This window comes from Enhydra lutris, unplaced genomic scaffold, assembly GCF_002288905.1.
Source record: "Enhydra lutris kenyoni isolate GAN:26980312 unplaced genomic scaffold, ASM228890v2 scaffoldscaffold56, whole genome shotgun sequence".
NCBI lineage: Eukaryota > Metazoa > Chordata > Mammalia > Carnivora > Mustelidae > Enhydra > Enhydra lutris.
The window spans coordinates 12795307-12822231 of NW_019154140.1; the positions used below are offsets into that span (position 1 = coordinate 12795307).

Genomic DNA, 26925 nt, shown 5'->3' on the forward strand with positions numbered 1-26925 from the left:
ACACAGCATTTCTAACCACAATCTCTTGTGCTGTGATGAGATCCCATAACCCTGGAGGAAAATGGAATCTAGTTCCTTATCTGAAATATATAGCTCCTAGCAATACTTTCTCCCTGGCAATTCAGTTCCAATCTTTCTGTACATTGGCAGTTGGCCAAAGGTGGGGCAGCTGTGTGAGAGGAACTGGTGTCCTGGATATTGCCCAGAAAGGACCTGATAGGTCCTGCACCCAGCCTGCTCTACTGGACATCTTGGCATTTTCTTGTGCGAGGCTGACATCTGCTGGACAAATAACACCTGAGCAAAGCTTTGCATTTTAGAGTAAATTAGGTTATTGGCAAAGTAACCTAGCTGTGGAGCATATACTCCACATTTTCTATTTTAATTTGATAAGCCTACCGGTTAATTTCCTTTTCAAGTTTATACACTGTGGCTGAGTCTGAATGAGCTGTAGCAAGAAAGCTTACCCTCAGTGCGTCTTTAATATATGAGGATATTAAAACGGAGAGAATGATTAAAGCAGAGAGAATGAGAGAGAAGAGCAGGGGGAGGGTCAGAGGGAGATGGAGAAGCAGACTCCCCACTGAGCAGGGAGCCTGACATGGGGGCTTGATCCCAGGAACTCTGGGATCATGATCTGAGCCAAAAGCAGATGCTTAACCACCCGAGCCACCCATGTGTCCCTAAAGCAGTTATTCTTCACCCTCATGGTGCACCGGAGTCAATGTGATGGACATTTATAAGATGGCACAACAACCCTCCCATTCCACATGGCTTTTTGCATTGTGACCTTGCCAATCCTGTTAAAACGTAGTCTGTTTTCCTTCCCTTTGAATCTCGGTTGGCCTTGTGACTTGATTTAAATTATTTTATTTTATTTTATTTATTTCTTTGACAGAGACAGATCACAAGTAGGCAGAGAGGCAGGCAGAGAGAGGAGGAAGCAGGCTCCCCGCTGAGCAGAGAGCCCGATGCGGGACTCGATCCCAGGACCCTGAGATCATGACCTGAGCTGAAGGCAGAGGCTTTAACCCACTGAGCCACCCAGGCGCCCTTGTGACTTGATTTAACCAGTAATGTGGTAGGGGGGACATTGTGAAACTTGCAACACATCCCTAAAAGGAAGCATTGCAATTTCAGTTTTTGCTGAACATCCGCGTGAAACAAGCCAGACTGGCAAGGAATGACACGGCACACGGAGAGAGCGCCCCCTGCCGGTCAACACCAACGTTCTAGATATATGAGGGAACCCATTTTGACCTTTTGGTAGAGGCCAGCCAAATAGCCAAAAACAGCTACATAAGAGAATCCAGGTTAGAAGAGCAGAAGAACCGTCTGGTAAACCCACAAAATAGTGACAAAAAATAAATAACTTTTTCTTTAAACCATTGCATTTTGGGTAGTTTGCTATGCAGCAGTAGGAAAGTTTTAAGAGAAGAAGAAACGATGATGCCCAAATCCAAACCTCAGAGATTTGCATTTAAGTCTATTGAAAATAGCAATTAAAAAATCTTGTAGGATCGAGAATCACTGATCTAAATATTTTATGCCCATGATTACCTTTTCTAAAATCAGCAGTAGCTATGTTATATTACCTTCACACCCTCCCTGTAATATATTGAATCTCTACATAAATGCCTAGTTCATATATATGTATACACACACACACACACACACACACATATATATAATTATATACATATATATGTATATAATTATTCTCCTATTACATTAGATAAAATTAAAGTCAAGTGATTTTTGCAAGATCATGGAGAATTATATAGGGTCGGTCATTTGACTCCATATCCTAAACTTTCCCAGCTGTATATGATGTATTGCTGCCTTCTGATATTTACTTCTTTTGTGAGTAATTACTGTATACATATAATTTACATACCTGGGGAAGAAAGTAATGAGTAAGAGAGAAAGAAGAGTGACTGTGGCCCTAAAGTCACAGAGAATGAAAATTAAAAGAGTTAGAAGTATAAAGGTCTTTGTGATTCTGGACAAAGTAACACTACAAATTTAGGGTATTGACCAAAAATAACTATTGGGCCAAGATGTGCAGTAAATTAAGGGATTTGAAATGGAGAGAACTCTAAGCAAGACTCATTGATTTGATTCAAGAAGGATATCAATTTCTACTACCTTAGAAAAATCATTTAATTAATTAATTAATTCCTGATGCCATCTTCTCTCTGGTACTAGGGAGTAGGTGCCTCATTTATCCTTGGTTTAAATAACAGATTTTTTTTTTTTTTGCCAAAACATTCAAGATCCCAGCAGAACTAAGAGCCAGTGGGGAGAGGTGTCAGATGGCAGGTGGCCATAGGGGAAAGAGGCTGAGTATACTTGAGAGACTCGGCTTCTTCTCTTGTTGCAGGAACGCAGTAGTGAGGAAGGCAGGAGTTGAGATGCAGCTCTGTGTCCAATGACAGGTGACACATATACAAACAATATTGCAAATCATCACAGCTTCTCTTGTGGCAAGGATCTGAGAGCTTTCTCAAGAGAGGTCAGCTCTTGATAGCGGTACTGTCTAGAGTCCCAGACAAGAGGAGTCTTGAGTTTTTGAGAGTCCACAGGATGAAGAGTTGGTGGACCAAAAGGATGTACCCATCTCATCCTGCACTGCCTCTTCTAGAACATGCTCTGGTTCCATAGGATACCTGGATATACTGTTCAGATGCCCCCAAGTCTGCTCCAGGGAATTGCACTGGTTTTGCCTGGTGTCTGTTGTCTTAAAGGTCACCCTCTCTCCTAGTGTATGCATCCCCAGGAACAAGTGATGACCAACAGATGGCTATTTGTGTGGGTAGAGGTTATGTGGTTTTTGGATCTGTAGGCCAGGTGCTCATACATCTATGTGTGAAATCCCTTAAGGTCTAGGATAGATCTGGGCCTGGGAAGAGAAGGGGATAGGCCAGAGCTGGGGAGTGGCTCTGCCCACACTGCCATGTTCTAGCACAGAAGTCCTAAGAATCTGAGAATATTAACTTTGAACCTGGACCTCCAGGTCTTTATGGTTACAAATTTATTAAGGTAGAAGAGAGCATATTTTATTTACTAGTGTTTAGCTTAGTGTATAACTAGCCTCTATGTGTATTCTGGTGCAGATCCCACAAATGATAGAGCCAGGTGTGCTTGATGAGGAACTTCAGTGAAGATCAGATCAGATGAGGAATTAGAAAAGCTCTGAAAACCTGGATGATCTTAAGAAATCAAGCCCATTTATCTTTCTTCTTCTCTATTAACTGGTTCCCAAAGTTTTTGGAATGTAATTCAAGAGTTGGTATATCTGGTGAGGACAGGGAGCCTGGATTCCCTTTACTGAAAGGCAAGAATCCAGAACCTTTCTCTGCCAGCCTCTCTCTTGCCCCCAACTCACTTGCCTCATCCAAGTCACAAGTGTCCTGTAGCTGCTGGGTTAGAGACTGGTACCATGCTGGTTGCTCTTGGCTCTGCTGCATGATGGACAGGTCCAATGACTTAACTCTCCTGCTCATGGGATTCTTCTGAAACAAGCTCTTTTTTGCTCTGCTCTTTCTTCTCCATAAAGTCTCATCCTTGGCCAAATGGACTTCCTTATTGGTGGCCTGTAGACCCCATGGCTCTCTTTTTACCTGTGCAGGGTCTGTGCTCGGCTGTAAGGGCAGAGAATGCATGCAAGGGGTTGCCTCTGGTTTAGGATCCAGAATTTGTGATGGTGCTTGCATTGTGGACATTCCCTGCTGTGTTTCCTCTCTGGGGCAAAGAGCACATGGTCCGGAAAAAGTGGGTAGCTTTGTATCCCTGATGAGTGGCACCGGATCTTCCTCTGAGCCTGGCTCAAATCCAGGGTCTTGCTGGAAGACCATTTTCTCTCCTCTCACTCTGTCCATTACTTCCCACACCACTTGGTCCAGACTGTTCCTTTTGGGGATATTATGGGGTGGTGACAGCCGATCTCGGGGGCTTGTATACAGGCACATCTTGGAGATGGCTTTCCGGAGGCGGTCTCTGGGTGACTGAGGTTCAGGTTCTGGAGCCAGAATCCTGATGGATGGCACATCAGTTGGATTGTAATTCCAGAACATGTGGGATGGTGTGAACTTTTGGACAGGTGTCTTAGACACATAGGAGTAGAGACAGAAGAAGGCATCAGCAGTGACAGCCAGTGTTTGCACCTGCTTAAACCTGCCTGGACACAAGGGTTGAAGATGGTGAATCTGGGGGTCATCAGCAAATTATCTCTTGTATCTCTTCCTTCAAAGCCTTCTTAAGGCTCAAAATTCAGAAGGAAGATGCCATTTTCCCCACCAGTGTTTTTCCCATTTAGATTTCTCATACTCAGGATCCCCTTTGTTGACTTTCTTGACTTCTTGACTCCCCATCTGAATAGATATTTTCCTTCAGTCCAAAAATTAATTCTATATGGGATGGGGAAGTTTTCTATATCTTGATTTCACATATCCTTTCTGCTGTCAGTATGTTCTAAATAATGGCTTCAATTACTGTTTGCTTTAGATGACAAACATGACCAAAATAAAGGACAAAACCAATCTCATTTTCTTAGACAATGACAAAACTTCAGGGTTCTAGAATGCTTCAGAGTATAAACAAATTGGAATAATGACAATTACTAGCCAATAGACTAGGGTACAGAACTTCTGATACCATTTTTAAAAAAGTAAACATTATGCCCAACGTGGGGCTCACACTTGCGACTTTATCATTCTGTTAGATGTTGCTTCACAAAGTGTGGTCATAGTCCAGAAGCATTGGCACTAGTTGGGAGCTTGTTATAAATGTAGAATCTCAGACTCTATCTCAAGCATTTTAACAATACCTTTTGGTAATTCATATGGACATCCATGTTTGAAAAACACTATGATAAGCCACACATCTCTTAAACTGTAGGCTTCCAAAAGGCTTAAGAATTGTGTATCTCTTGCCTAGTCCATTTTTCCAGAATTTAACACCTAATTATGTGCATAGTACATAAAATAAATTCAATCAATTATATTCTAATAGTGTGCATAAGAATCATCTAAGGTTGTGAAGATACTCTAACTCAAAATCTTTGTTGCAACAGGTAGAGCTCAGGAGCGTGGTTTTACCAAGCTTATTTTGAGTTGAATCTGATGCAAAGAATCTGAAACAATACTGTCAGAAATGCAATCATATTGGGGGTGTAGCAGAATATAATTTGAAACATATTCTAATATATATAATAAAATAGAGTCTTTTATGCCTCATCCAAGTAGAGAAACCCTCTCATATCTTTCCTTAATATGAAATCAGAACAACTTAAATAATTGTTTCCCTGGATGTGTTCTAAAGATTATACATTAGAATCCCATGTGCTTGTTTAAAATAAATACTCCTGAGCCTTTCCCTTTATGGAAAAAAAAAAAAAAGCCTATGAATTTGAATGTTTTATAAAGTCCCTTGACAATTTAACATATCTACCTTTGAGAACTTTGAGATTATTGCTCTAAAAGGAAATGATTTTAATAAAGTGGCTGTAAAAAGGGAACATTCTACTGTTGCAACCGAGAAATAAAAACAAGGACTCTGAAAAACAATCTGAAGGGTTTGAAGAGGTGGAGGGGTGGGAGGTTGGGGGAACCAGGAGGTGGGTATTAGAGAGGGCACGGATTGCATGGAGCACTGGGTGTGGTACAAAAACAATGAATACTGTTATGCTGAAAATAAATTAAAAAAAAGAAAAAAAAACAAGGATAAGACTTAAAGACACGGTTCTCATTTGATTCAGCTGAAGGAGAGAAAGCCTAAGAAAGCAGTAGTGATATGAGGTCTCTTGATGACTATTTCTTTAAGAGGAATAAGCAGACATCAAAGTTCTCCATCTTCACTGAAAAGGAGGCCGAGAAATAGACACAGAAGACAAAGGGTGGAGTGAAGCTGACTGAGAGAAAGCAGGATCTGGAGCCACTGATCCCTTTTGTGAATGGCAGAGAAGTAGAACAGATCCATGGGAACACTCACTGGCCAGCATGAGGCAAGGGTCCTCCATCTCTATCCTCTGCACCTGGGCCTTCAGGAAAAGCTGGAAATCAATGCCTCTGGCCTGAGAGGGGGTGGTGAAAAATCGGGCAGGAATCCGCGAAGTGTCCTTGTGGTCCTCTTGGGCAAAGCCCAGACTGAAGAGGACATCCTCTGCATCTTCTTGCACCTTGTCCAGAATCTCAGAGACGCTGAAAAGAAGGAGTTTGGTAAATAGGGGCAACTTTGAGTTACACGGTCATCCAGAGTATTTAATAAATGTGTTAGGAGACTGAGCTACCGATCATTTCTCTACCTTCCATACTGACTTTGAGAAAAACTTTCACTTCTGCGAACACACATTTTCTGTGTGAAACATGGAATTACAATCCAGCCTTGGTTTAAAAATTGGATTAGATTCTATCACAGTACTTGATTTTTAAAAAGATTTTATTTATTTGAGGGAGGGAGAGAGACAGAGCAAGTGAGAGCACGAGTGGGGGGAGAGGTAGTGGGAGAGCGAGAAGCAAATACTCTGGCAAGCAGGGAGTGGGTCACGGGGCTTGATCCAAGGACCCTGGCCTGAGCCAGAGGCAGACGATTAACCAACTGAGGCACACAGGCACCCCCATTGCAGTACTTTAAACACCATGATAGATGAATGAAAATGTGCTATGAGAAGGATTTAAAAAATCAAAAGCATACTAGAGTTCAAGAAATCTTGTGGTTATGTTATTAATCAATCCCTTCCCACCTGCACACACTATGGTTTGGCTGGCTTTTGCCTAGAGCTTTGCAGCTTGCTCCCCAGCTTCACCTCATGGCTGTGTGGGACAACAAGGCAGGAAGTATGTAAGAAACACAAAACCCTTTTGTTACCCTGAGGGTAAAAAATAACCAATGCAGGTATGTTCAAAACATGATTTTGAGAGGTTGACCCTTTTGTAGCACTATTTTCAGGACAGAAGCCCTGCATTACAGAAGATCAAGTTCTCTATCTCTTGCAATGGCACTCACATGTACCTACATCCAAATCTGTGTGCCACCAAGCTGGGTGACACGAGAACTCAGTAACTACCCATTCTACAGACGTAAGTCATCGGGATGACAAGGATAAGACATATAGTCAGTAATACCGTAATAACATGGTATGTGACAGATGGTGACTACCTTCACCATGGTGAGCACAGCATAATGTACACAATTGTTGAATCACTATGTTGTACACCCGAAATGACTATAACTTTGTATGTCAAGTGTACTTCGATAAAAACGTGCAGATATCAGAGTCTTATCTCCAGAGATTCTGACATAATTGAAGTGGGGTCTGGCCAGGGCTGTAGCTCAGTAAAGACAAATCACTACTGATAGTTCCATGGCTAATAAATCCAAGGACCGGTTCTCAGATTCAAACTTTGACACCAAATTCCAAATACTTTTTATTATACCACATTAGTTTTCATCACTTTCTATCTTTTTAAAAGTTCTTTGTGTGTGCCTTTTGTTCACTCTTTTTGATTGTTGAGCTCCTGGGGGCAAGCACTTTGCTTCGTCTTCTCTAATTCCACGTAGTTATGCCTGGCCTGCATTGGGGGATAGGAGATTGCCCGAGTGAATTAATATTTTATTGTTTCATTCAATCAACCAACCAATCAATACCTTCATTAATTGTTGATTGAGTACTTACTATAAGTCCAGGGACTGTGATTACCCCCATGCTACACCTCATGTCACCTTTATTTTACAGAGCATCCAGCTCTGAGCAGTAGATTCCTCTACATGCCTCAGTGTTCTTGAAGTAAATATAGCCATATTTTTCAAGTATGTGAGTGCATAAAACCTCCAGTAAGATATCCCAGAAAAAATGGACCAGGTTCTTGGTTCCATTCTCTTGGGCCTCTCCTCTTTCCCACCCTTACACCCCTGCCAGACCCAATACCTACCTTGAACTAGTCTTGTTGGTGCCACCCGTCATGCTGCTGGAGGCCAAGCTGCAGCCAAGATCAAGGAGTTGGCAGGGCCGGACTGGGTCCAGGAAACTCCTGCAGGGATCAGAGTTGATGTCACTGTAAGCTTGTAAGCAGTCTGCATCCTGGATCCAAGACATGTTCTGCTCGGCATATTTATTCCCTGCTGGGTGCCTTCTATCGTCTACTGGGAAAGCTCAGTCTAGGGCCTCATTCCTGGTTGGGAAATCTCACTCTCTCTTGTGACTCTTGGGCTCTTTCTTTTTCATCTCTTTGTCTCTGCCATCTACACCAGTTCATTAGCTCCTGAAGAAGACATCATTCAGTCTGGGGGAACCTAACACTTACCTGGAGAAGACCCTGCCTTCGGTGGCCAATAGTGTGGCTGCACAAGGAACAGAAAGGCAAAGAGAAAGTTAGAAAGGAAAATGAAAATCACCTAAGCTGCCTCTCTGTAATTAACACTCAGTCCCCTTCACTCCCCTCTGCCACTACTACAGGCTAGCTGAATCCCATGAACTCTGCTCTTTGTGGGGTATCTAAAGTTCATCAAACATAGACCAGGAAGGGGGGCAGATATAGCAGGGAGGAAATGGTCCAGAGCCTCTGAATTATATACCATGACTGGTGTTGAGGCAAGAGTTTCTCTGTTCTGAGGAAGAGAACATCATTCAGCCCTTCAGGCTAGTGTTCCTGCCTCACATCATGAGTCTCCACAGGTCTCAGGAGACACTGGTAGGTTGCCACATCTCCATCCATTATTCAAGTTCTTCTCTCCTTCAGTGTAGTCTCCTACTTATACCCACTGTTCAGGCTGCTTTGGGTTTCCTATACAGACAACAGTTTTAAAGATGTCTGGGCAGCCAACGTTATGGTGATTTTATATGTTGTCCTCCCAGGGGACAGATGAGAGCCCTAATGATGGACTGGTAGATGTCATGTCAGGCTGGTGAAGAAGTATTTCTGGGCACATGAAGCTTAATGAGTTTTAATATTAGTTCATAATGAGACTGCTCTTTCCCCACAGGTAAGACCCCAGGGAATAGGTTGTTTCTTTCTACAGCTATTCCCTTTCGTTCTACCCTGAATTCATCTCTTATATATCCCCTTCCTTGATTCCAACATCAGAGGGCTGTGCCACTTACCTTCTGCTCCTAGGGTCAAGTCATCTTCAAAGCTGGTTCCGTGGCTGAGGCACCCTGTTAAATAAGGCAAAAGTCAGAGAAAATAGGCCTGCGCGTGTGCGCGCACACACACACACACGCACCCCCCACACACCACACACACACACCTGTACATATGAACATCTGTAACCACATAATCATGTCATACATCACATTTGCAAAATTTCCCCCAGCTCTACATGTACTACCTCAGAAGTCACATTCATATTTTGATTTAGAAAGACATAAACAGAAAAAGAAAGACATAAACAATCACCTGTAATTAACCTGTCCCCTATATCATATAGTCATGTATACAATCCTCTGTCAGATAGTGAGCACATGGAAGCATGTACTCACACACATCTTATAAAACTCTTTTCCCATAGCAGTGGTTGTTAGCTGAGCAACCACTGATGGCAGATAATCTTTAGTGCTAGTTAGCCTGTCAGCTCTGAGCCAACATTTACTCCCTCATTTGGATCTCCTGGATTGCCTTGTGACCACCAATAGACAGGCAATTAAAGCACAGCCAGCATTCTTATGCCTGCATATGCAAGTGCATGTGCATAAACATACACACACACACACACACACACACACACACACACACAGCCATGTTACTATCCTGGTAGAAGAACAGCAGGAGAAAGAACAGAGCCTGTACTCACCATTGTAGCTTGACTGTCCTGTTTCCTCAAAAAACCCTTCTTCAGAGTATCTGAGGACCAAAAACAATCTTATAGGTTGAAATCATACATTTTCCAAGGGACTTTTCCTCAAATGTGTCCCATTAGTTCTCATAATTTCCTAATGAGATTAAGCAGTATTTAATTGCTTTTAGGTTGAAGCAAACTAAGAGGAGTCCCTTGACAAGTTCTCCAAAGTGGCCAGGGGAAGTAGGACTGGAGATCATTGGATTTTGTGCCGCACCGTACTGTCTTTGTGTATGTGTGTACGTGCTGTAGAGTGGGCTGCCATTGCACCGACTGCACTGTCCACAGTCAGCGTGGTGAGCAACAAGTCTGCACATGCTTGGTAAAATAGGAAAGACTGAATATAGAAGCAAAACCAGAGAGATACATTTATAAAAAGCAGAGGGTTGGGAGCCATCACAGATACAAATACTGATATTTTTCAACTTCTAGGAGGTCAGCTTAGCTCCCCACACCTTCTTCCTTTTCTCTGAGCCAGGTTCTTGATGATGATCATATCTCTCAGGAAGCAGCAGAAACTGCATCTTGGTTACAGATTTTAATTTTACATTTTAAGATAGGGTCTTATCAAACTTCTACCAACTCCACAAGAGGAACAGACAGAAATCAGCATACATGGTGGCGAGAAACAACTCAGTTTTACAGACAAGGAAGAATTCTGTGTATAAAGCAGGTGAGTGAAGCAGTCTATGAAAAGTGGTGAACTGGGACCACAGCGCCTGGCTTGCATTCCTGCTTCCTGGCTGCTGTTGCGTTCTCAAATACCCAACAGGGGGACTTGGATGCCTATCTGTGGTCATTATCTAAGTCTGCTTCAAGGACTGAAAAGTCCTGAAAGTTTTTAAAAAGGAAGTTGCACATGATGCTTTGGATGTAATCTCAGTATATAATCACTCAATGAAATGTTTAATAATAGCAATGGTTTTACTAATTGAACATCTGTAGATCAAGCTGTGTTTTTTACAAAATAAATCATTGCATGTGTAGACATCTTTTATAGATGCTTTCCTTTCAATAGTGAAAAATCAACTACATTTTCCAAAATCTGAATTTTTATGTCTTCATAAAAAAAACTGTACATCAAGGTACATTATAAAATGTGTAACAAGGGGCATCTGGGTGGCTCAGTGGGTTAAAAACTCTGCCTTCGGCTCAGGTCATGATCCTAGGGTTCTGGGATCAAGCCCTGCATCTGGCTCTCTGCTTAGCAGGGAGCCTGCTTCACCCCCCTCCTGCCTGCCTCTCTGCCTACTTGTGATCTCTGTCTGTCAAATAAATAAATAAAATCTTAAAAAAAAATAAAATGTAACAACATCCAAGCTAATTAAGAGTGAGTAACTCTAGGGGCACCTGAATGGCTCAGTTGCTGGGTGTCTGCCTTTGGCTTGGGTCATGATTCCAGGGTCCTGGGATTGAGCCCCACATCAGGCTCCCTGCTCAGCAGGAAGCCTGCATCTCCATCTGTCACTCCCCTCTCTCATTTGTGCTCCCTCTCTCCCTGTGTCTCTCTCTGTCAAATAAATAAGTAAATAAAATCTTAAAAAAAAGAATGAGTAGTTCTAATAATATAACTACAACTACATATATGTGCTTCTTTTCCTAACAGATAATTATATAAAAATGTATTTTAAGATCATGTCACAAACATAAATGTTAGTCTATATACCATTAAAAATATCAGTATAAATTTATTTTAATATTACTCCAAAAACCCCATAACTTATATAGTCAACTACTAGAATACTGAGATTTACTCTTGTATTTAATGCTTGGGCTGCAGCTACACATTAATGCAAGTGCCAAAGCTGACTGTTATTATGACTACAACTGAAACACACTAGTATTCCACTGTTTACACTCAATAGAAATACCTATGTCTGTTCACGAAAAGAAATAATATTCATTATAACCCAGAGTTGGGAGACACCAAATCTATATTGTGAAATGGATAAATTGTATGATAAATATACATTTTACTGCTTCACAACAATAAAAAAGAATGACCTGTCGCTGCATGCAGAAATGTGGATGAGCACCACAAACATCATGCTGAATAAAAGAAACAGACAGGAAACACTGCATATTGAAAGAGGTACTAACTTCCAGTTATAAAATATGTAAGTCACGGAGATGAAAAGTACAGCATCAGGCATATAGTCAATAATATTATAAAAATTTTGTGTGGTGACAGTGACTACACCCATCATGGTGAGCATTTCATGACATATACAATTGTTGAATCACTATATTGTACAACTGAAACTAATATAATATTGTAGTCAACTATATTTCAATAAAAAATTAAAATTAAAAAATACAAGGGCACATATTGTATGATTCTATTTATACTAGGTTTAAAAAGTGCAAAAGTTTTCTATGATATTATTAGTCAGGTTATGGGTTACTCTTGGAAGCAGGGTAATGAATGGAAGGAGACCTTCCAGAAGAAGACTTCTGGAATGCTGGTAATGCTCTGCTTCATATTTTATGGCTGTTTGGTATTCTCTTGAAGAAAATTCATGGGAATCTATATTTAATACTTGTTTATTTTTATTCAGTATTATTTCAGTAAATTATTTCAGTAAATTATTTCAGTTATTATTTCAGTAAATATTTTATTTTTCAGTATAACTTACATGGCTATTATTTTAACAGGTATAACTGACATACAAAGATCTGTACATATTAAATGTATACTTAAGAGGACATATTCAAACACCCATGATGCCATTATCAGTTAAGGTAACAGACATATCCAACATCTTCCAGAACTTCCTTGCTTCCCTTTGACTTTTTTTTCCCCCTGAGGTAAGAACATTTAACATGAGAGCTACCCTCGATAGATTTTGAAGTGCACAGTACTGCACTGTTAACCACGGGCACCAAGTTGTACAGATCTCCAGAACTAATTCACCCAGCATAGCTGAAACTTATACCTGTTGATTTGTACCACAGCTATATTAATAAGAAAAACGCTATTGATACGTATGCTACACTTCAATAAAATTTACACTAAAAATACCACTGACAGGGGTGCCTGGGTGACTTAGTTGGTTAAGTGTCTGACTCTTGATTTCGGCTAAGGTCATGATCTCAGGGTTGTGAGATAGAGCCCTGCTTCCAGCTCTGTGCTCCGTAAGGAGTTTGCTTGAGATTCTCTCTCTCCCTATGCCCCTCCCCCAACTCATGTTCTCTCTTTTAAATACATAAATTAATCTTTTAAAAAATAAAGGAAAGCTTTCTTCTGAAATAAAAAAAAAAACACCTCTGGTAAAATTTCTGGTTTGTCCATACAAAACTCAGTACTATTCACTAGATACAAGTTTCTGTTCAGTGTTCCTCGTACATTTCTCTTCTCTAGTTGTGCCCTGGTAGGTATGTACATATTCTCTATATGAAGACCAGTCCAGGATGAGCAGGCTGTGTGTGTGGAATCTACCACAGAAGTACAGATAGGAACCTGGATCTACTAATCAAACTGAAGTTGATTTAAAACGTCATGGCCATCACCCAAGTCTCAGGCCTTTCATGGGTTATTATTGAGGACATAAAATTGATGACTAGGGACTAGATCTCAGCTGCTCCTCTCTCTCCATCTTCCACTGAAAGAGCCCTTAGCCATCATTTCAAGTCTGAAATATAAGAGCCAATGTACCACTCCTCCTGTATACCCAATTCATAAGCAAAAGTAGGAAGGAAGATCAGATTTTGAGAAGGATGTGACTATTTTTAGCTTCTTCCAGCAATTTCTATAGACTTTGCTTGTAGAGAGTTAAGCTAAAGTCGATGCAGATGATTTTGGAGCTCCTAACCCTACCTATGATTCACAAGAAGCACATTCATGTCTTGGAACACCCCCTCCCCCACCCCCGAGAGCTTTAAGAGGAGGAAGCAAAAGGATAGGCAGAGTTTGTAAAAATATACATGATCTTGACCTGCAGCAGAATGGTCTGCTGCTAGATTCAATACACTGATGCTCAATCACCCAGGAAGTTGGTGGGCTTTCTTGGAGAGCTCGTCAGAAAACAAAACTGTCTTCCTATCAGAGGATGTCTGTTTGACATTGGAAAGAAAACAGAAACTATACAGTCTTGAAGTAAAATTTGAAAAACGCCTTGCAGGCACCTGTCAACAGAGCGGACAGATGTCCAGTGAATGTAGGCTCCTTGTTCATCTTCCTTCTTCTGTGGTCTCAACAGCCTAAGAGCTGAACACTGTGTGACGCAGAATGGCATATCTGCAATGCCATTTCCCCCTCTTCTTCATCATCTATTATCACAATCCAGTGTTTTGTCGCTATCGTCAACCATCATCAGCCTTTAATTTTTCTAATTTTCCCATATAACTAAGAAATATTACATATATATTAGAGAAGGTTAGAAAATAGAGAAAATTGGAAATATTTTATGAACCTAAATCCCCCCTGCAGAGACAAATATGTGTTAAGAGACTTTCCTGTGGGCTTTTCAAAGTGTAAATATTGACATTTTTTCAACACATAGAAAGGGAAAGAAAATGTGACAGACACCCTTGCACTTGCCACCTTGTTTTCACACAGGTAAACATTTTGTCATTTTCATTTCTGATCTCTGTTAAAAATATAAATATAATATTAAAATATAACTAAAGTTTCATTTTACTCCCATTCCTTCCTACTTTTTTCCTTCGCAGAGGTAACCACTGTCCTAGAGTTGGTGTGTATCATTTCTGGACATACTTTTCTGAGAAATAATGAGATTTAGACAGACAGATGTTAAGTCTATAGACAGAGCTGTCTTAAAGTAGCAGAAAGTCTCTTCTTTATAAACCTCACCGCTCACATTTTACTACAAGGCAGAGAACACTTGTGCACATATTATCTCATTTAAATCTCACAAGAAACTTTGAGACATTATTATTCTAAATCTCCACCTTATAGGTGAGGCGTCTGAGCTAGGAGTTTGGTTGTTTTCTGACAGGTGCTCACACAGTTTGCAGGAGTGTAGGCTCAACTCTGAGCCTTTTGATTCACCAGACCACTTTTTCAGTACATGTTTTGGTTTAGGGATTATCTCTGTGGAATATAAGTGGGGAAGGGTAATCTCTGGAGTTTAGAATCTTGTATTCCTGTGAATTTATTCTTTTCAGCTAGAATGTAGTATGTTTGAAGTCAAGGAGCATATTTTAAACTCTTTGGCCCCCTTCTAAGCCATTTAGACAATCAGACATCAGCAAATGCTCTGTCATTAGTGATGTAAACTGACTCAGGAGTAATTAATGACATAAAGGCATTAGCTGAGTTGACTGGTTCTCCTGTAGATACCAGGTAAGGCATTCCAAATTCTAGGACAGTTGTGACACACTAGAATGTGCAAACATTCCAGTTTCTACCATCTCTTCACTTCCTGAGCTTTGAGGACCCTTCACAGACTGTGAAGACAATGAATTGTGAGCCAGGTCAGGACAATAAGGGCAGTATGTTTTGCAAACCCACAAAAACACAGAATAAATCCTTTTGGGCATTGCTTTCTGGGGCAGAGTTGAAATGAACAACCTTAGATAATTTGGTACTATTTATTTCCTGCCAAATAAGCAAGGATGGGTTTATTTATGTGTTAATGGACGAGTTCAGATTAAAGGGTATATAAAGTTTGAAACATTCCTGGAGGGGAAAGAAGGAGCAGGCAGGAGTTATAAATTCTCAGAATTATCACATAGATGATCAGACTTATATAAGGCATAGAAGCTTTCCCTCTGTGTCTAGGTAGACTGAGCCTAAAATGGTACTGATGGGGTGTGGGGCCTCATATTTTAGTGTTTCTGAGGAGGGAGACACTGCATTTTGTCTTGAAGTACCTGCTCCTGTTCTTCACCACTTTGAATAACCGGGATAAACCCTTAGCCCATCGTCCTGTGTTCTGTAGTAGAAATAAACGCAGTGATGAATTCCTGTGCTCATAAGAACAATGAGGTTTCTAACTCCTCTTTTGTTACACGGTGTAAGACTCCAGTCTGAGGGAGAAGTGATGGAATAGGGATCTACCACTCAGCCCAGACAGTCCCCAGACATTTCCATCATTCTGGGCTTTAGACCACATCCAGCCTGGATTTCCAGACCTCCACCTTAACTTCGTCTTAGCTCGGAGTTAACTTCATTTACAGCCCAGGCCCAGTTACTGGTAACACTTACCCAAACCTGTACAGTCCGCTCCCCCACCCCCCCCAGCATTTCAACCTCACTCTTGATCTTTAGGCCCAAATCAAACCCGTTTCCCGTCTCCTAGCTCTGAAGAGTCAGTACCAGCAAGCATCTCCACGCATGTGCTGCATTTACTGCCAGGGCCTCCCAGGACTTACCCGCAATCCTGCAACCAGTCTTCAATCTTGTTGATTGGATTTCCTGGAAATATCAGAGGTCAGATCACCGTGAGAGCTGAGGGAGGTCAGACTTCCTCCCTGCAACCCATCTCCTTCTGCAAGTGTATCCTTTGTGAGCCACGTCATAAGACTCTTCCCCCCATAAAACTTTTCTTTAAGATATGACAGGAATACATCCATGTATAAAAATAGTGGGTGCTGCTTCTCTCTCTCTCTGCCTTCCGCCTCCTTCCTCCTAGAACCTGGAAAATGCCCAGGATGACAGGCCCACGGCTCCCTTCTCTCCAGGGTTTGGGAACAGGGTGGATCCTTCTCCTTAAAATAAAATAAAAAATAAATAATAGGGAAAAAAGTAACAACAACAAAAAAATCACAAACTTGTGTTTGTGCTTTTGTTTTTTGCCAGATGGGTTTATTTATATGAGGGTTTTTTGTTTTTGTTTTTAACGTTAATGTTTGTAGTCTCATTCAAACCTCAAAGAAGCTCTGAGAGGTGTGGAGGAAAAGAAAAGTCCTACTCAGACTTCAGGTACCACCACTTCCGTCAGACAAATATGTCTTTGTGATGTAAGTGACTTGCCAAAAGTCACACAACTTGCTCACAGCAGAGTGGTAAAGAGTCCAGGCATCCAAACTGAGTGTCATTTTGTTGCCCAGACAAAATAAAAATACCCCAAGGCATTCAGGAGAACCCTGACCTCAGGCCCTTACAGAGAGCTTCTGGGGATGATGCAAAAATGTATTTTATTTTTCCTTATATTATGCCTATCTTTCTCTCCCCAAATTATATATTTTGCGTTTCTTTACTCTTCCTTTAAATGCATTAAACCCATCAAAATGAGGCTCCTTGAAGACCCAGACTCCGCAAGGGACCCCCTGAGGACACTCTGCAGACCTATGCCTGCTTGCATGTTTCCCCTGGCACGAGACCATGGGCAAGTCTGTCTGTTGTCTAATTGCCTCCTACCTTCCTGGAAAACTTCGTCCAGGCTGGAAGGTTCTGGATCTGAGACATCTTGCAGGGCAGCTGCAGCCTCTTCCTCCAGGACCTGGGTCTGCCAGTGGCGGCTCTGCTGGAGCCAGGCCCGCCGTTTCTCCCAGGATGTGGTGCTCAGCACAGAGCCCTCCATCGCCCTGGCTCAGACTTTAGGGCCTCCCGTCCCCAGGAATGCTGTTCGGAGAGCTGAAATACAGTGATAACTCCCTCATGTTCTGTTCAGAAATTACTCCAGGGCTGCCCCCACCTCTTCCCAGCAATGCACGGAGGAGCATGACCCCTCTGCCCTTTCAAGAAGGGTAGGGGGAGTTGTCCAGCCCTTCCTCTGTCTTTGCCCCTCATACTTCCCCCACAAACGCTCTGACATATACCAGGGCAAGTATTTCAAATCAACAAATTTTGGAACTTCAAACATCTTATGATTTAAGGGACATTGAAAAGTTCTTCTAACTTAAAGAATTGCTACTTCTCACGATGGCTGGCATACTGTCTTAGAAAATAGTTTTCTTCAATCCTTAAGAATGTTGTCTCTCAGACTCTTCCACTAAAATTAGAATATCTTTAAATTGACAATTGATAAAGTCCACTCTATTTGGTCTTCATAAAGATAAATGAAGAATTTCCAGATCTCAAACGTTAGACAAAATTTCCAAGGTGCCACAGCCAGGATGTCACTCCAACTAGAATCATTCTAAGTCTGTTGTTTGTTTCCCCCGCTCTTTTACATATTAGGGGGTCCACGTAAGATTTCTCTTGGGAAAAAAAAATCCCGCAACACAAACAAACAGGCAGAGATGTTGCCTTGTACAATGAGCAGTCATGACCTGCAGAGTCATTCCTTTCTAATTTGTCAATGTGGACTTCTCCACAGCTAGTATTTAACTCCTCAGTTCATTTATACATTTATATTTCATTTAACACTGCCTGCTCAACATCTCTGTGTCTTCCAAAAGATATGTTCTGATGACACAAGCCACTTATTGAAAGAAGAAGAAAGAGGGGAAGAATCTTGCCCGAATGAATAGAGCTTAAAAAGCCTTGAGGCTAATGCACATAAATCAGCGGATGCTCAATCCTCCTGCCTCTCCCCCATCTGCCACACTCAACCCACTGGACACAGAGAAGTCTGACCAGGGTTCTTCACGACTCATCCCTCTGCTCTCTGGAGCTGCCTTCCACAGCCCCATCCTCATAGCTGTGCTCTTAATTGTTGGAGTAAGGGAAAGCAGGAGGAAAAAAAAATATGAGTTCAGGTTTCCAGAGACTCCTATTCTTCAAAGACTTCAATACAAATTCATTAGGGAGGCATGCAACCATGGAGGCCCTAACATAGCCATTTTTGGAAGGACCATCCTGAACCTAAAGTGCCTTCCTAGGGCAATAAAATTGTTTTGGATGCCTCTGTTTGCTACAGACAAAACATACCCAGAGAAGAATGATGATGCATAGTTACTGTGGTTAGACCTAAATTCTTTCACTTCGGTCCTGCCCATTCCCTAGTATTTTCCAACGAGAGACAGTTAACCTGAGCTGTTGTTAACCCTGAGCACCTGGCTCTTTGTCCACTGCCTGGGACTTTGAACAGCAATTAAATGAGTAAATTCAGCTTGTGACGCAGGGAAACCACAAAGAGGGGGCACAGAGAAAACTTGTCCTTTAGTCATAGCTCTTGTGGGGTGATAAAAGAAAGGATGAAACTAGAAGAACTTAGGAAATCTAAAATGTCTTGATCAGTGTTTATTTACCTCGTTCTGCACCTTCAAAATATTGAATAGGTTGATGTCAGTTGGTCCAGAGAAGAAAACGTCAAAGGCTGACTTGACTACTGTCTTTAATTCCCAGAGTAAGTGGACCTCATTTAAATCACAAGAATTCTTAGAATTCTTCAGCTCACAAAGAAGAATTTTTTGGTAATGAGGGGAATTTGAAAGGAAGACAGGAGGGCAGGAAGAAAGGAGGGAAGAAGAAAGGAGGGAATGAAGGAAGAAAGGAAGGAGGGGGGAAGGAAGGAAAGAAAGAAAGGAGGAAAGAAGGAAGATGTGACTCCCGCACTTCACTCTGCCACTTGCTAGTGGTATAACCTTGGAAAATTCGATCCCTTTCTCTGGTCTCAGTTTCTCAACTGGGACATTATGCCCTAAAATTTGATGCTTCTGGTACTGCAAACTTCTGGATGTGCCGTTTTATAGCTGAACCCCCATAACGCTTAGTGCAGTGCCAGAATCTTGCTAGTTGAGATGGTAGGTAGAGACCTCTACTTGGGTTTCGACATCCTCTGTGATACGAATCTATTCTACATTCAGCTCACATCTTTGAAAATACATCGGACACATATAGGCTAATTTCTCTTTTGCCCCCTGAAAATGCTTATCTCATTTTATTTTATTTTATTTTATTTTTGCTTATCTCATTTTAAACCTTATGTTCTTCTCATGTTCTTTTCCCTCTCTATCTTCCTGTCCCTCGGCCTTTGACGCACTGCACTTGCAAAGCCCAGTTCTTAGTGTACCTTCTTCATGAAGTCAGACCTGGCTTCTATAGCCTATGGAAACAGAATCCTCAATGCTGAAGAATTCCAAAGAAGGGTTTATAAATAAATGACTATTATGGTTATGGCAACAAAAAGCCTGGATGAGTTAAGGACTCTACCGCCCACTGAGAATGACAGGCATTTTCTGAGCAATGTGGGTGAGAATGGAATAATTTCTTCACTTGGGAAAGCAACATGGTTTCAAGCCTGAAAGAAAAGATGCAAGGCACATCTAAGCTAATCTCAGCTGTGGCAGACTGGACATGGACCCAGGGAATTGAACATGTTCATTTTCTCCCAATATCTGCTGCAGAGACATGTTTATGGTGTTATATGGGAACAAGATGAACACAGTGATATTATGAGGGAGGGAGGGATAGAACTGTCTGGTTAGAGATCACAGGAGGAAGCTGTGTTGCTGAGAGATAAGAAACTAGGTATTCTTTGTGGGAATCTGGAGGAAGCGGCAAATGATACCAGACAAGCATATCAGCAGTGACAGCATTAGAAAGAATTGCAGGCTGGATGCTTGCAGATGGCAACTTTGTAATTGAGAGAAGGGCCTGGACATAGTTCCTTCAAGACGAGTCATACAAATACCTACACCTAGATGTATAAGAGAGTTGGGGGCCGTGAAAAGAGTAGTGACTAGGAATCAGGGTAGACATGAGCGTTCTTTCAACCTTTTGGTCCAGCTCATTGACTCCTGACAAGTCAGTTAGGTTTCCTCCTCGGACAGCAGTTTCATCCTCTTGAAAATGAATTGGTGGGAGTCAATGTACAAATCTGCTTTCAATACCAATGCATTTGAATTTATTCTAGTTGAGTTTGAAATATCTGTATGGATAATACCTGTAAAAGAAAATGCTTTTGCATGGTTTTCCCCAGAAGCGTTAGGAAATGGTCCCGTGGCCTCTGGTGTTAACTTCCCATTTGGCAGATTCCCTTCCCCGGTGACACTGATTTATGACGTGCCTGCACTCGCAACTTCCACGGACTCAGGAAAGCAGTGAGTCTTGAACTGGGGAAGCCCAAAAGGGGCCCAAAGGAGTGTAATTCTGTTAGGCATTGCTCACTGAGCTCCAGCACTGTTTGAACATTTCTGCTACTTTTTCTTTAGCTGATGCTAAAGAAAGTTTCATCGCCCCCCCCCCTCTACCCACACAAATTCTATCTGTACTTTGAAGGCCTATCCAGTCATCTCTTCTCTTCCCCACCTCTAGCAAATAACACATATGCCCACATCTTATGCTGCAAGAGAGAAGAGGTCACCCATCTCGTTGTCATGCCCCCTTCTTGGTAACCCTTCCCCCAAGCCCCATCTCAGGATCCAGCAGGGTAGCTATTGCAGGAGAGGCTCAGCAAATGCTGTACCTACAGAGGAGCAAGAATCATACCGATGCTGAATAACTAACCTCATTAGTACATGATATGGGACAGGGGCTCCCGACTCTCCATAGGTCACAAATCCTAATGTATATGTATTTTTATACCTTGTGGTGAAGAGCAGAGAGTCTTGGGGCATAGTCATGCTGATCTTTTGTTGATGGAACACAGGAGCCACACCGAATTTTATAAAGCTTAAACTATCAAATTCTTCTTTATTTAAAAAATATTTTCCTACAATTTTCCATTCGAAGTTTCCACTTCTTGGTCAGAAGTTCCCTCTGGAATCTGAGGGCCATTTTCGTGATACTGGTTTATTGTATTCAATCTATTTGTATTTGGTATTTTATTTAATCTAACTCCTGTGAGGAAGGAAGTCCTAGCCTGCTGGTATTTTTTCTCTGATGTTCCTACTAACTGCCTGCTCCTCAGCCCAAAAAATTCCACACTGATTCTATTGCTATTTGCCTGAGTCACTCTTTAAAAGCCGTATTTTCCCTTTGCTCTCATTTTCAGCCCCTTGTCCTTTCCTCTTTTCTACATCTCTCTAGAGGCTTGCTCCCTTAATATTTCTCCACAATCTGGCCAATGTTCTGGAATCTGACTACAACAAATAGAGCAGGAGGGAATTATTTTTGTTTCGAGGATGTTATAGCTCAAAGCAAAGTTTTTCAGCTGACAGGATCGAAGTTAGACAAAAGAAGAGGGCACATATTGCATGGAGCACTGCGTGTGGTACATAAACAATGAATCTTGGAACACTGAAAAAAAATAAAATTAAGATGTTAAAAAAATAAAAAAAAGAAGATTCAGGAGTTAAGAGCTTTGAAAAGAGTATCTTCTAACAAAAATTGTCAGCAGAAGTAGCAAGTGTAGTAGCAGGAGGGATGTAGTCAGAGATTCCCCATATAGTAACTTGTGCCAAAGTGATAGGTGCTAAAATTACTGGGATGTACAGAGTACCTTATATTTATCCATAAAACCTTCTTATAAACTATCTCACTTAATCCTGACAATCACCTTTGAGCTAACTATTATTATGTGAAGCTCAGGGACATATGTGACTTATCCACGGTCATATAATTAGGATCTTATAATGTTGAGAATTAAACTTGGGTTGGTCTGATTCTAGTTATATGGTCTTTCCATTAATTATAGAATAAGAAAATAAACTAATATCTCTACCCAAGTATCAGTGGTACACGTAATTTGAGATAAAAGAAAGGAGAAACTATTTCAGTGAATTCTGCATTTCACATGCTACAGAAAGTCTCCACTTTAGAGCCTCATATAGAAGAGACAGCAAAAACCGAAATTAATTCATGCTCGGTTTTGTGTCAAACTTAGTGAAGGAAATGTTGCTTTTTTTGGTTATTAGCATAGTTTTCCTTCCTAACTCCCGACTAGGTTACGAAGCAATTTTGCTTTTGTCAGGCTCACCTGTCAGTTCAGCAGCAGGTCCAACAAGGTTCCAGTTGAGAGGAAAAAGTCTGCCTGGGATTCCACATTGCTCTCGGATTGCTGTGCCATTCAGAACATTTAAGGATGGTTATAGAGTAACACAGACCAATCCGAGTTGACACCAGTCACAGCCCCGTAGCTGGGTCCTGCAAGTATATAGCATTGAGTTTCTGGCATTGGTCTGGGGAAACTTGTGGGGAGAGCTGGGATAGTCAAGTTGGTCATGGGCACTCACTGGACTTGGGGCAATTGATATTTATCATAAATTGGCATGGAAATATTTTAACAGTCATTATGGGTCTACCAATTTGTACCTGCCAAATATCAGCTCTGCTTACAGGTGTCTCATGGGGATATTTTTAAGGGGCCCAGTGAAGATGGCCAACTCTTGGGGAGGAAAAGAGAGGGCCTGTAAAGAAAGAGCAAGGGCCTTGGGATCAGAGTTCGCTTTGTTTAAAATCACAGTTCTATCTAGTTACTGTATGTGTATCCTTGCTAAAATCATCTGTCCCCTCTAAACCTAAGTTTCTTTGTATATGAAACAGGTAACACACAACTTGTTGGGCTACTGGGGGCTAATATCAGGTAATGGATATTAGGTACCTGATATATAAAGGAAGTGCTGATTAAACGATAACAATTATTATTATTAATCTTCCCTCAGTCTAAACCATTCACCAAAGTCAGAACACTTTCAGGAATAAGAAAGAAGAAGGAGTGAGCAGTGGCATACAACAGTGGGTATCAAATCCAGATGGCTGCTGAGCAGAGAGAAAACATAAACAGTAAGTAGTTCCTTCCTTCTTACTTCATGCCCAAAGGGATCGGAGAGATCATCTAATCCTGGTCAGTCATTTTGAAAAAGAAAAAGGGTTGGGAGAGAGAAAGTGAGAAAAGAGAGAGAGAGAGAGGGAGAAGGGGAGGCTTATCTGAAATCACATAAATATTAAGGTTATAAATGGGACTGAAACTCGCAAGATCTGAGCCCCAGGTCTATGCTTTTTCCTTTACATCACACCACCTTCCTCATGCCACTCTGGTTTCCACTCCGGCTGGGCCTCCTCCCAGGAACACATATCAGACAGATTTCTCTTCTCTTCTTTCCATATTGTGCCTATGCCCAAACAGGGCCTGTAAACTGGGACTGAGAGTGAAAACAAGCGTGGGAGGAGATAAGAAGGAAACAGAGTTTCCATGATGGGGCCCACAAGACCTTCTGCATTTTATCCACATTTACAGCCAAGATATGCACATATCACCACGCTTGCAAAGGGCTGGGAAATCCCAGGACAGCCATTTTGCTGTAGATAGGACAACCTCCATCTCAGGCCAGGGTGACAGCACCCCATTCGACACACACCCCCAACCTGCAATATGGTCTCACATTCCTGCATAGATAGGAAATATATTCCTAATTTCTAGTTCTCTTCCATGTCACTGCAGTTGGGAAGATCTTCAGAACAAAAACTCCCCTGAGTATAGCATCTGAGCATTCTGAGACTCCTATGATCTAAAGCAGCAGTTCAATCTATTTCAGGGAAAAAGGGAGATGTTATTTGATAAATAATATAAAGAAAAATTTCAATGAATGAATATAACTATTTTACCCCCCCTCCCCTACCGTCTTTCTCCCATAAATAATTTCAGCTGAATAAATACTGAAAAATGACCATCTAAAACCTATTTCTCTCTCCTTCCTTTCCTTCCCTATGCCCAGCTCCACAGTGTGAATGAGTTTTATGGAAGGCTTATAAAGTACCAGGGAAACATTAAAGTTATACATTTGGAAAAGAGTAATCCTGTGCTCTCAGTGCTGTGAGACACTAAATTTTTTCACCTGGATGGGCTACAAAGACAGCAAGATGAAGAAACCTCCGTTTACCTGTCCTGGTTTGCAGATGGCTTGGTCTGGAGACAGGAGTGAGGGTGAGTGGATTTCTTAGTTCTGTGAATCCATGTCTTCAATTCTTTGGTCCTGTTTCTATGGGAATGCAGCTCTTTCTCTCATGTGCTCATTTTAATTCTCCTCTCTTTTTCTTTCACAATGATCTACACCCCTTCTTCTCAGAATCTGTGTTTAGGCCTTTCTGTATTGGGATTGGGTGTGGGGAGGGTAAAAAGTACCATGGGTACTGGGATACCCACTTTACTTTTGTCCTTTAGGTGGAAAGCAGAATAGTTGCCAATTATCAAGTGACAATCACTGCTGGATCTTTTTCCCTTACTGTAGCCCAGGGTGGACCCATGAGTCATGATTTAAACTGGGACCAAACTTCCTCTCCATTCTCTATTAGAATATGAGTCATTCTCTATTAGAAACCCTGAACTAAAAATGACTGTGTTGACTCCCAGGGCCACTATGTAATGCTTAATCGCAGGGTTTCATCTCCCTTTCAGGGACCAGGGGAGTTATGAGGAACAGCTATCAGTAGGGCTGTAAAGAGTTTCTAAACTCCCTGGAGTGCCTGTGAATAAATCATTTGTTTGATCTCTTTCTATCCCTCTTGTTCTATCTTCTGCTTGTTCTTTCTGATAATAATCTAGTAGAGATACATGATAAACCCGGCCTACTCTCCTCCTAGTAATGCTTCCTGTTACAGGAGACTCATACCAGATTTTCAGCTCCGATCCCTCAAGCCTAAGAACTGTTAACCTGCAGCTTGGACACACAAGCTGAAAGCCTCCAACCTCCAATCTGCTAACCTCAGCATCTGCCACATACTGTCTAAGAAGTCCCCTTGCCTAGACAGGCAGACATTTGTGATAGACAGAGTCACTGGTATTTATAAATCCTCATGATCTTTATCAAACCATTTCTGGGGGCTCTTTTATCTTGTTGCTGTTCTGTGTCGGGGACCTGTCTCTTCTCCACCCAATGGAAAGCTCAGTTGCACAGCAGGGGCCTGGGAAAGCCCCAGTGTGGAGGATCTTTCCATTCCTCTACCTTCCCCAAAAGTCACGTAGGTGGTGACATTCTCAGCCCGGCTGCCACTAAGACAAAGGATGTTGGAGGAACACAGATCCTTCCCCACCTGAGATGATGTAAGTCATGAAGTGGTCAATGTATCCTTATATCCATCTCTGAGAGGTACAGCCTGAGAAACAACCCCCACATGTGCTTGTCCCTCTTGAGCCTTCCGGTTAAATTGGCCTGGCACTGTCCAATTGCGTGACTTCTCCCTCATATCTACTCCCAGCATATCTTTCTGTAGCTTATCTCCTCGTCAGCTTTCTTCTGCAGCTTCGGAGGAGAGTAGGTACAAAGCAGCACTGATTTAGGCAAGGTATTCCCACTAGTTCACAGTTACGAGCACTAGAATGGGACCTGCAGTGAAGTGGGAAACTTTACTCCTTGAGAAAAACTTTCAAAGTTAGAATCGGTTTGAAATTACAGGTAAGGGAGTATATAGCAAGACACACGGAGGAATGTCCTACTGGAGAAAAGTGAAACATTCCTAAATAGTAATTCAGACCATCAAAAGAACCCATGTTTTGTGACCCTATATAGAGTACCTCTCCTGTAGTAGGCAGAAGGAAAAAAAAAAGTAAAGGGTCCTTTTTGCTCTGAGAGACACAGTGATGAATTTTTTAAGACTGAAGTCAGGGATGTGGAAGATTTTCTCCTATTTTTTCCCTTTTCTTGGCAACCTGATTTCTCTCCTGTTTTCTCCTCTCTCCCAGCACCATCCCAAATCAGTATAGTCTTAAAATTGAGGTGGAAGTTATACTCACCTGTCCGCAGGTAGGGAGCAAAGTTTGAGGCAGAGAGGTTAGCGAAGCCGGGCGAAGCCCTTCCCAGGTATCGGGATCTAAGTGAGGACAGTGACAGAGTATCATATTGCATGTTGTACCTTTCTCTCTGTCCTCATTAAACTTCTGTTGCCAGCTCAGAAAGGGGAAGCGGAAGTGAGAACACACACACTCACACACACACATGTATAGTCTCCACCTCCTACCCCAGCCACATCCTTTGCCCTAGCTCAGGAGACTGAAGAACAAAAGATCTGAAGTCACTGAGCTCACCACGAAAGAGCCCTTCCTGTCAGAGGGCTGCCTTAGTCTTTGTAAAATGAAAGGTCTTTTCCTATTAAGGGAAAGGTACCTCCCATTTAACAATGCATGTGTAGGAGTCTTCCTACCATGTTACTGGAATCTCTGTGTGATAAAGCTTTCTGTCCCCAGGAGGAGGGGTGTCTAAAGGTTAACTCACATTTGTCTCAGACAAAATGCTCGCAGCCCTATCACACACTTGAGACAGTTCTGAGCAAAATGGATGAGTTTGCATACCTCTTTCACACTCTGGTAAATTCTACAGAAGTTTGTTTTTAAATATGCATGACATCGTGGACAAGTTCCTTTG

The 26925-nt window shown here is 41.8% G+C and overlaps 1 protein-coding gene across 5 annotated transcripts; it reads right to left on the reverse strand.

Moving 5' to 3' along the window:
• Positions 1-1673: 1673 nt before the first annotated feature.
• Positions 1674-26427, reverse strand: LOC111157840 (thymocyte expressed, positive selection associated 1). 5 transcript variants are annotated; one of them, XM_022519518.1, is made up of 11 exons: positions 26298-26427; positions 24448-24546; positions 22545-22711; positions 17159-17374; positions 16171-16213; positions 9790-9839; positions 9101-9154; positions 8304-8340; positions 7932-8030; positions 5992-6200; positions 1674-4180 (listed from the first exon to the last, which is right to left on the reverse strand). In XM_022519518.1, exons 4-11 carry the CDS (start codon positions 17319-17321, stop codon positions 3222-3224), a joined length of 1614 nt encoding a protein of 537 aa, XP_022375226.1. In that variant the 5' UTR covers positions 17322-17374; positions 22545-22711; positions 24448-24546; positions 26298-26427; the 3' UTR covers positions 1674-3221. The 5 variants fall into 5 exon arrangements, with proteins under 5 accessions (XP_022375226.1, XP_022375227.1, XP_022375228.1 ...); XM_022519519.1 differs by lacking the exon at positions 24448-24546; XM_022519520.1 differs by lacking the exon at positions 24448-24546 and having other exon boundaries at positions 22545-22625; positions 26298-26312.
• Positions 26428-26925: the final 498 nt, after the last annotated feature.

What these genes read in the sequence shown, in the direction of transcription:
- LOC111157840 (XM_022519521.1), bottom strand. Translation starts at nt 17,321, where the DNA reads ATGGAGGGCTCTGTGCTGAGCACCACATCCTGGGAGAAACGGCGGGCC. An exon ending in GGACGAAGTTTTCCAGGAAG is followed by an intron (nt 16,214 to 17,158) that starts GTAGGAGGCAAT and finishes TGATATTTCCAG; the next exon opens with GAAATCCAATCAACAAGATT. An exon ending in AGGACAGTCAAGCTACAATG is followed by an intron (nt 9,155 to 9,789) that starts GTGAGTACAGGC and finishes CTTATTTAACAG; the next exon opens with GGTGCCTCAGCCACGGAACC.